The sequence below is a fragment of the Leptopilina boulardi genome, unplaced genomic scaffold (genome assembly GCF_019393585.1).
Source record: "Leptopilina boulardi isolate dan_hultmark-lab unplaced genomic scaffold, ZJU_Lbou_2.1 LbouV2_281, whole genome shotgun sequence".
Lineage (NCBI taxonomy): Eukaryota > Metazoa > Arthropoda > Insecta > Hymenoptera > Figitidae > Leptopilina > Leptopilina boulardi.
The window spans coordinates 576,775-587,922 of NW_026137842.1; the positions used below are offsets into that span (position 1 = coordinate 576,775).

General features: G+C 27.1%; 1 protein-coding gene across 1 annotated transcript; it reads right to left on the minus strand.

The window, feature by feature from the left end:
- Positions 1-1,322: 1,322 nt before the first annotated feature.
- On the minus strand, positions 1,323-10,013 carry LOC127282141 (uncharacterized). The gene is made up of 8 exons (XM_051306242.1): positions 9,590-10,013; positions 9,182-9,514; positions 8,438-9,046; positions 5,547-8,317; positions 5,157-5,501; positions 3,552-3,753; positions 1,875-2,066; positions 1,323-1,559 (listed from the first exon to the last, which is right to left on the minus strand). The coding sequence occupies exons 1-8, from the start codon at positions 10,011-10,013 to the stop codon at positions 1,408-1,410; spliced, it is 5,028 nt and encodes a 1,675-aa protein (XP_051162199.1). The 3' UTR covers positions 1,323-1,407.
- Positions 10,014-11,148: the final 1,135 nt, after the last annotated feature.

Consider the following 11,148-nt stretch of genomic DNA (forward strand, 5'->3'; position numbering starts at 1 on the left):
ATGGCACTAATACGTGTAAATTTTGTGACGTTCGGGGGGTGGTGGGTGGGTGGCAAAAAAACCAAAATACTGTGACCTAATTTATAAACAGCTTTAACGTATAAAAGATGGAATCATCATGATTAAAAAAAAATACACGGAAAAAAATCTGTTGCGATTATTGCATGAGTAAATCCTTAGGAATAACGGGTGTCACAAAAGTCTTGAGACAAATTTGAAGAGTCTTGGTTTGTAGAAATATATAAAATAAAATAATAAATCGAGGTTTGGACTTGTGCTGTTTCTGTACAGAACAGAAATTTCATCATTTCTTTTAGAGGGTTAGGAATGTTTTAATGCATGTAATATTTTGCCAGATTGTACAGCTTCATTTGACAATAATGAGGATTCTGAAAAAAACCATTTTAATCGTGAATTTAACCAAAATCTGGTATTTATTACTAACAATTTCTGTGAAAAAACATTTTAATAACTCAACTTGTTTCAGATATACGGAAACTCAAAATTTTACTGAAAAAACTGTTATACACTGAATTTATGTTTAAATAAAAACAATTTTTTTTGCGGAAACCATTTTTTGGTCAATTTTTCACATTTTGTTTTTATTACTCAAAATATTCTATACTTTTTTTTCATACAATTTATTTTTTTTAACCCGCAATGGTCACACGGGTTTCAAAGGACCCCAAAACATTTTACGTTTAATTTTTTTAAATTGGTCGTTACAATATGCAAAATATTTTAAATGTAAAAAAGTACTAATGGATTTTAAAGATCAGACCTTAAACTAAAGTTCAGTTACCGATTTAAACCGACAAATTAAATAGAAGGGAAATAACAACTATTTTGGTGTGTGGTACCATTATGCAATTACTTTGAGGTGTCACCATTACAGGTTAATATATAATAAAAGGTGGTAATTTTAAAAAAATTGTTATAGGAAACAATTAAAATTCTTTATGTTATTTAAAGAAATATGAAATTTTTATTTTCGCACGTAATAACTTACATATGACAATTGTCAGTAATACTGTTTGGTTTGCGTTGAAATTGATTAAACAGAAAAAATAATACTATTTTTTTTAAAGAGAAAACTAAAATTATTTCATAAATTCTTTACGTTATTTAAAGAAATATGAAAACTTACATATGACAATTGTCAATAATACTGTTTGGTTTGCGTTGAAATTGATTAAACTGAAAAATTAATACTATTTTTTTTAAAGAGAAAACTAAAATTATTTCATAAATGAAAATCAAACCAAAAAATGATGTACATCAATTCTAAATAAGTGAAATTAAATTTTTTTTTCGTCAAAATAATAAAAAAATATCATTTGAGATTCACATCAGATAATCAAAAAAATTAATACAGAGAACTGTAATTTCCTTCTTAGCAGAGACTTTTTAATCTTCTCCAACATCTTCTCGTCGAAGTTGGCCATTGTTAACTCTCTTTAATTCTCGAGTAACTAAAAGGACATCTAATAGACGCATTGGATCTCCTCTTCCAGACTGGATATTCGCATCGGAATCAAGTTGTAAATAAAGTCTGGGCCCTATTAACAAAAAATTTATTTATTTATTTATTATTATAGCATTTATTTATTTATTTATTATTATTATTATTAATTTTATTATATAATATTTAATTCATTTTTTTGCATGCTTTCCTTTCTTTCTTTATTTTTATGTTTCTGTTTGTAAATTTTTTGAGTTTAAAAAGTTTAAAATTATTTAATTTTAATTTTTGTTTCTTTGTTACTTTTTTCTATCTTCAGTAATAAATTAAATTTTTGTAGTTATCTACGTTTCTTTATTTACTGAATAAAATTAATAATTAATTAACTTATTAAATTTAAAAATTAAAATACCTTGGGTATTAACTCGTCCAACCATTGTAACAGGAGAGCCTTTTTCAAAATTAACTTCATTTCTGAAGTTAGCAATTCTAACTTCTAATTTGAAATTCCCGTCAGTCACCGATCCACAACCATAAGTGCCCAAATTTCGGTTTATGCCCACCATTTGGTACACAAATTTAGTTTTGATAAAAGCAGAGACTCCTGCAAATGAAAATTAGTAAAAATAAATAAGAGACATTTCATGCCAAACCAACACATCATAGAAATTGACATTTTTAATTTGGTTCACATTTTTTACTTTTCCATACTCTACAAAAAACAGTTCCATTATTTTTTTTAAATTTATCTATGCAGCCGTTTACGAAATTTGTATTTTTGAAACTTTACGATTTATAAGAGAAAAATTTTTTTGATTACTTTTAACTTTAACAAAAATGGATTCATTTTAATGTTATTTATATGAAAATTTTCAGTTTTTTAATAAAGATTTGAAATATTTGATGCAAAAAATGATCAAAAAATTATTTATCAATATTTTTGTAATTTATGGGTTAAAAGCTTATTTTAAAAATTGTTTGTACTCTTAAATGTTTTTAAATAATTTTTAAACAAAAATATTTTTTTTATGTAAATCGCAAGCCTAGTACAGTTGATTACTACTATTTTTTATAAATTTTTAAAATTATTGAAATTTAGAACTGTCTCATATGTATACCTCGGATTCTTTTGGTACTACACATATGTATGAATTTCGACATGCTAATTACGAAAATCATACTCACAATGACCAAAAACTCAATTTTTATAATGAAAACAATAAAAAATATAATTTTTAGATTTTTTGCTTTTATCTCATAAGGTATTCAAAAATTTTAAAAAAGCTTTCGAGAAAGGTTGATGATGCAATAAAAAAATATTTTTTTTATGTATTTTGTTTTTTTGCTAAAAACTAAGGATAATGTTGAAAACTTGTTTTTTTTATTGTGGTTTAAACATTTTTGTTATTTTTTGAGAAAACTAACAAGTTTATTCTAATATTACAAAATTTGTCTAAAGCAATTTTAAAAAAATTTACATATTTTATGAGATAAAAGCAAAAAAAGCATAAAATTATTGTTTTGTTTCGTGAATTTCACCATAAAAATAAAATATTTAGTCGTTGCGAGTATGATTTTCCTAATCTGCGCATAAAAATATTTAAGTATGCATAGTACTAAAATAATCCGAAGTATGAATGAGGAAATCCTCAATTTCAATAATTTAAAAAAATTATGGGAAAATATTAAAAATCATTGACTCACGACGAGATGAGACTTAAAATTTGCGTAAAACGAAGTAATTTTTTCTAAAAATTATTTCAAAAATTCAAAGGATACATACAACCTTTAAAATAAAATTTTAACCTATAAATTACAAAAAAGGGATAAATCATTTTTAGATGATTTTTTGAATCAAATTATTAAAAATTTTATCAAAATGCTGAAAATATTCATATAAGTAACATCAAAATTGATCCATTTTTGTAGAAGTTATGAGCAATCAAAAAAATGTTTTTCCTAAAAACTGTAAATTTAAAAAAAATTATATTTCTTAAACAGCTAGATAACGGAATTAAAAAAATCATCATTCGAATACGTGAAAATGGAACCAACTATTAACAACAAAATTAAAAATTTATTTACTTACTAATAGTTTCATTTTCATAATGAATGACATCCATCATTTCTACATCACCAATTTCTGGAACGTCATCATCCCTTTCCGTAACATGATCTCCCACAACTGTGACTACAGTCGTGGAAAATAACTGGAGTTCAAAAGACACGTTTCCCTTGTTAAAGTCCGGTCTTGATGGAACGCGAGCTAAAGCTCCATCAATGTGTATAATCTAAAAACATTTATTTACATTACATAATGTTAATTTATATTATTCATAAGAAATTTTTTTAATATATTCATTTAATAAATTAATTAATTTATCGTAAAATAAGGTGTTAAGGGACACAAAAAAAATTTGAACGACAAAGTTAATTTAGTTAATTTAGTATCCAAAATCCAAAATTCAATATCCAAAAAACTAAATTCAATATCTAAATTCTAATATCCAAAATCAAATATCAAGAATTCAGTATCCAACATCCAAAATTCTAAATTGAAAATCCAAAATGCAATATGCAAAATTCAAAATTGAATATCTAAAATTAAAAATGTAATATCCAAATTACAGTATACAAATTTTAATATGAAAAATCCAAAATTAAATATTGAAAATGCAAGATCCAAAATCCAATATCCAATAACCAATACTATTATATCTTTAATACTAATATTATCTAATATTCAAAATCCAGATATGTTAAATAATAAAGTTCTCTAATTTCCAAAATACACAAATCTTTATTACCAATGCAAAATATATTTCCAACATCCAAAATGCAATATGCAAAATCCAAACTTCAATATCCGAAATCAAAAATTCAATATCTAAAATCCAATATCCAAAATTTTATATGCAACATGCAAAATTCAATTTCCAAAATCCAAAATTCAATATCTAAAATCCAAAATGCAATATCCAAATTGCATTTTAAAAATGCAATATTGAAAATCCAAAATCCAATATCTAATACCCAATATCAATATATTTTTAATACGAATATTATCTAATATTCAGAATATAATATGTTAAATACTAAAGTTCTCTAATTTTCAAAATACACAAATCTTTAGTACCAATGCAAGAAATGCAAAATATATTTCCAACATTGAAAATCCAATATGCAAAATCAAAACTTCAATATCCAAAATCCAAAAGTCAATATCGAAAATCAAAAATTCAATATCCTAAATCCAATATAAAAAATTCAGTATCCAAATTCGAAATTTTAATATCCAAAGTTCAAAATTCATTATTTATTAAATGGAGCATAAACCCAAAAAATGTCAGTAACGATTAATAATTAAAATTTCTCCACCTTTTAGACCTTGCCATTCGAAAGGACACTAAGAAATGTGTAGAAATGTTTATTATTACTAAAGAATATAGCAAGAATCAATTGCTATTTATTTCTGAATGTCTGTCTTATATTCTTATAATAGATTACACATTTCGTGTGCATATTTTAAGAACTGCATTTACATGACCCAAACATTGAAGCAGAAATTTTAAAATCAAGTAACCACAATCATTTTTAAATAATAATTAAATGTGAAATAAATAAAAGCTACATAACATCAAAGTATTTCGTGATAAACAATATTCTTTATAAATAACTTTTCAGAAAATTCTACACTTTTGTACACAGCAGAAGGAAGAGCATAGATTTTTAATTGTTCCTTAGATTTAACTCGAGAACAACCAACATAAATTTGACCATGACCAAATGCTGAAATTGGTAAATATATTCCTACTTTATCAAAAGATTGTCCTTGAGATTTATTAATTGTCATGGCATAAGCAAGTCTAACTGGATATTGTCTTCTTATCATTCTAAATGGATATGTGTCTTGTGAAGGAGATAAATCAATGCGTGGAATAAAAACTATTTCTCCCTTAGATTTTCCAGTAATTATTTCTGCAGAAATTACGTTTCTCAATAATGATTTTACAACTAATCGAGTCCCATTACATAATCCCTGAACCAAATTCATATTTCTTAAAAGCATAATTATACATCCTACCTTTAAAGATAATTTATGAGGAGGCAAACCGTCTGGTGTTAGACTATTTAAAAATTCTATTGGAACAATATTATTTACATCTTTTCGATCGTCGTCGACATGTGAATCAATACTATAATAAATTATTTCTTGTCCTTCTAATTTTAACAAAATACGTTCATTCAAATCTAATACCTCAGAATTAGTTAATGAAAGAATACAAGCTGAATGAACAGATTCATCATGTTTATTTATTGACGATCCATAAATTTCATCAATTAAATTTCCATCAGAAATTAAATCCTGTGGTATTTCTAAAACACTGTTTTCTCTTTCAAACATAGATTGAGGTTTACCATCACCAACATTTAGTAACCAATTTGAAAACTCTACATCATTATTCTCTAATCTAACGTTAATATGTAAGGACTTACTTTCAAAAAGATCCCACAATCTACTATTTTTCACACATACTTCAACAATGTGTGTGCGACTACCATGTGGAACAATTGGCAATGTTTGTCGAAAATCTCCTGAAAGCAAAATAACTTTACCTCCAAATGGTTCATTACATTGTGTAATATCTCGCAGCATAGACTCCATTGCTTGTAGAGCAAATTTAGGTGCCATTGTTATTTCATCCCAAATAATGATTTTGGCACTTCTTAACAGTTCAGCGTGCTTTGACATTCTACTGATATTGCATGTTGAATCTTCATTGATTGGTATAGGAAATTTAAACATTAAATGTGAAGTTCGTCCACCTCTTAAAAGATTAGCTGCTATAGCAGTCCATGCAACTGCTAAAACTACCAATTCTTCACTTTCAAGTGCAGTAATAATTGTGTCTTCTAAATAGCTTTTACCACAGCCACCAGGTGCAGAAAGGAAAAAGTACCTATTTTTGCAATTATCATTATGTACTGCTGCCATGACATCATCAAAAATTTTGCGCTGTTCACTATTCAAACTTTTTATGAGTATTTCAGCTTCTTCTTTTAGCAATTTTAATGCTAATGCATTAGCTTCTTTATCGACAAAAATATAATCTTCAAGAATTTGTTGATCAATATTAGGCAAACCAAATTGATTTAAAGCAAATCCATGAAAATTAAGCACTTCATTAATTAATATTAATGCTTGTTGAAGTGCTACTTCTACGGGTACATTATTATCAAAAATCATGTGTTCCTTGTACTTATTCCATAAATCAAATGCATTCAGAGGCAATCCAAACACACATATATATGCAAATAGACGACAAAGTTCTTTAGGAAATTTCATGCTTACAGCTTCAGTCAAACAATTATCCCATTCACTATCATCTACCATCAAATTTCTTGCACGCGCTGCTTCTGTAAAAGTATTATATGTAATACCTTCATATGTTCTTACATCATCAAACGATTTAGCACCACGTACATGAAGCAGTAAGATTCTCAAAAAATATCTTTCAATATCTTTCGGACTTACGAAATACATGCGGCAAATTAAAGGTTTAGTAATTCGTTCCCTTATTTTCCAAGTTTTAGATGATTCAACAAAAACATACTTATGTGGTATTTCTGTGTACAAATACTTCCGTGCCTCAGGATTTTCTACATTTAACTTGAACCATGCTGTTAATGTAGTATTTTTAAATTTATTAACTGCTTCTTCTTCTAATCCTTCTTTAAAACATACTGATTGTTGATTAGGCAGATGTACAGCTAATCTATAAGTTGCATGTGATTGTTTATGCATATTGAATTCGTATAATCTATGCATTGCTTCTGGTGGACATACATAACGTGTATTTAAATAATGTTCAATTTCATCATATTCCATTTCCTGATTATCATCCTTATAACCTATTATTGCAGTGTCATGACCTTTATGCATATATTTGAATAAATATTTAATACCATCCGTACTACCACATGGTATAACACAAATATGACCTTTAAATGTTTTACTTAAATAAAGATTATATGGTACAATCATCGAATTGTCAGCAGTACATTTAATTGATCCATCTTGTTTATAAAAAATAATTTTTTTTCCATCATTCCTTCGCCTGAGTTCCGGATAATTCTTCGAACCATAAGTTGTTTCAGAACAAAAAGGCTTCGGATATTGTTTTGTACAAACTTTCTTTTCAGGATCCATACAAGGAGAACTCATGTTTTCTTTACCACATGGCCCATGAACTTGAAATTGCTTTACAATATTAAAAAGTTCCGGATTCTTCGTTTCGTCTGGTATTTCCGCACATATCATTTTATCTAAGGTTTCTGCATCTCGAATTGGTGTACGTAAAAATATAATTATATGCACATGTGGCAATCCACGTTTTTGAAATTCTATAACATATACAAATGCAATAATTGGGCCAAAAATTTCTTTGTCTTTTATTTCTTTCATTAACTCTTTCACTTTATGTTGAAAAATTCTAGCTACAAGATCTGGGCGATCAGACGCAGTTTCAACATCCAACAAATTTTCTGTAATTTCACGCCACTTTGGATTACATGTCATTGTTATAAATAAATGTGGTTTTCCAAATTCTTGAACTAATCGCATAGCATCCATAAAACATTGTTGATAACAACGTGGTCCTCCAATAAACGTTGATGGCAAAATAATCATTTTTCCAGGTCGAACATTTTCGTCTTTTGCTTTATTGTGAATATAATCCATTAATCCACAATACAATTCTGCTCGAAGCTTTTTTTGTTGTAAACGAATGTATTTTAAACGTTCACCTTCTACTTTCGACCAGACATCAACTATGTATTGCTGAGTTAATTTTCCTAATTTTAAACATGGATTGAAAGATCCTCTATATGAAAGGCGATACATATAAAATTGTAAAGGTGTTACATTACGAGTACCTTCAGTATGCTTAAGGTTAACAGTCCATCCAGGATCACCATAAGGAAACATTAAAGGATATGTCATAGGATCAACATTTTCACTAAGACTAGAAATTGGAACACTCTTTGAATATTTTGGGTATATACATATATCACGTTCCATAGGAGGTTCACCATCTTCGCTAACAAATACAACTGCTACTTCACTACAAGACGGAACATTAAATTTACTTTGATTTAATGATCTGTCGCGTTTAATCCACATTTCAATATTTCTTATAGGTTTATTTTTAGATTTTGCTAGTGATTCTTCTACTAATTCTACCTCTCTCATCATTTGAAATGCTTTAGCATAAGGATTAATTTCTCTTAATAATTTATCTATTTCTTCCATTAATGATGATAAACATTTCTCATTACATTTATTCTTTAATCGTTCAAGCACTGCATCATTGGTATCAAGAATGTACAACTGTCCATACTTTCGGTTTTCATTATCATCAGGATGAAGAGCATATGTATTATGATACACTTGTCCGTGTACACGAAAAACATAAGGACCATATCCTTTAGGAATTTCTAACTTAGCTCCCATGCTGGCGAAAGCAAACGAATTATTATAACAACGAATATTTTCTTTATAATTTTTTCCTTCAACACTTGAATCTAGTAACAAACTTTTTAAATAAAGCGGATAAGGATTTAAATCTTTTAACTTCACTTTACCCTTATGACAGCAACTTTGAAATAATTTATCTAACGGCCTTTCACACAAAAAATGTAACGCACTACAAAACTTACATTTTACATTCATCATACCTAAATAATTCTCTAGTACTTCACTTTCATCAAAATCTTCAAAAGACATAATTGCAACTGCTGCACTTTTTTGATTCCGATTATCCTTTTTACATGCCAAATTCATTTCTTTGCGTTTCTTCTTTTCATCTTCACTTTCCATAGATAATTTTAACTTCTTACATGCCAAATTTTTTTCATTGCGTTTCTTCTTTTCATCTTCACTTTCCATAGATAATTTTAACTTCTTACATGCCAAATTTTTTTCATTGCGTTTCTTCTTTTCATCTTCACTTTCAATAGATAATTTTGCCCTCTTACATGCCAAATTATGTTCTTTGCGTATTTTTTTTTCATTATCAGATTCTGTAGATAATTTCTTTTTTTTGCAGGTCAAATTTTTTTTTTTACGCTCTATCTTTTGTATTTCTGTTTCTGTTTCATTACGCATACGTTTTCTCAGTCTATCCTTCTCTTGTCCAATTATTTTCTGTTCATTCGTGACTTCGCGCCTTGCTTTCTGTTTTCTTTCTTTTTCTTTTATTGCTAGAAGTCTCTTTTTATCGTTTTCTTTATTTAGGGATTGGTTCATTTCTGAATATTGTTGTGTTAAAGCTTTTTTAACATTTTTATTAGTTGCACAAAGTCTTTTTATTTCACTTTCATTATTCAGAGAATGCTTCATTTCGAAATCATTAGATGACATAACTCTGTCGACATTATCACTGAAAAGGGTTGTTAAAATATAAAAAGGATTTTGTTTACCATTTTTAAGTTCGTCAGATCGATTAATGAAAAGACTATTCCAATCATTTTCTACTATCGAATTCCTCATTTTAGACACTTTATCTGCCGGGAAATGATTTAGCCTATTATTTTCAAACATTGATTTTAAATGCTTTCTCATTATATCATTATCAGTTTTATAATTCACGCTGCTTGGCATTACATTAAAAAATACAGAGGTTGCAAATGCTATTGCATATACTCCACACTCAACACTTCCAAACGGTTGTTGATCAACAGCTACAAAAACTACTGTTGGTTTAAAAGGAAACAATCTAATTAAATAATCTAATTGATGTACATTTAAACAACCTGCATTAAGGCTATCAAAAACATAAAGCCTTACTCCATCGTAATAGACACAAATCCAATGACCTGAATTGATACTACCGCTAAAAAGTATTTGAATATGTTTATCGCCTTCTTTAATTGGAACAATGAAATCAAGCATTTGTAAATACAAAGTACTTTGCATATTAAAAACAGAATTTGAATCTTTTTTCAATAAATCTTCAAATTTATACATATGCATGTCATTTAACATTTCATTTCTATTTTCAATAATTTTTAAATCCTTATTACTTAAAACAACATACCCTTTTATGTTGGCCATTTTAGAATTCATCGAATTTTATTTTATCTAATTTTATTATTCAAAATTTCAAATTCCAATATCCAAAATCAAAATATTGTCCAATTTTCAAAATCCAAACATCTTTAATACTAAAGTTATCTAAAATCAAAATACACAAATCTTTAGTACAAATGCAAAAAAATTCAAATTATATTTCCAAAATCCAAAATTCAATATCCAATATCAAAAATTCAATATCCAAAATCCAATATCCAAAATCCAATATCCAAAATCCAAATTCCAAAATCCAATTCAATATACAATATCCAAAATCCAAATTCCAAAATCCAACTCAATATCCAATATCCAAAATTCTTCAATGTTAATATTATTTTTAAAAAATGAAAATATCTTCAATATTAAAGTCATTTAATATCCACAATGCATAAATCTTTAGTACAAATGCTATAAAATCCAAAATATAATTGACATCAAAGAAAAAAATAAAAAATAATGCACTGAAATATTTTTTTTTCACTAGTTTAGAAAATCAAAATCAAAAAAGCAAATATAATGTACGAAAGTTTTTAATTACTCACAAGATCAAAAT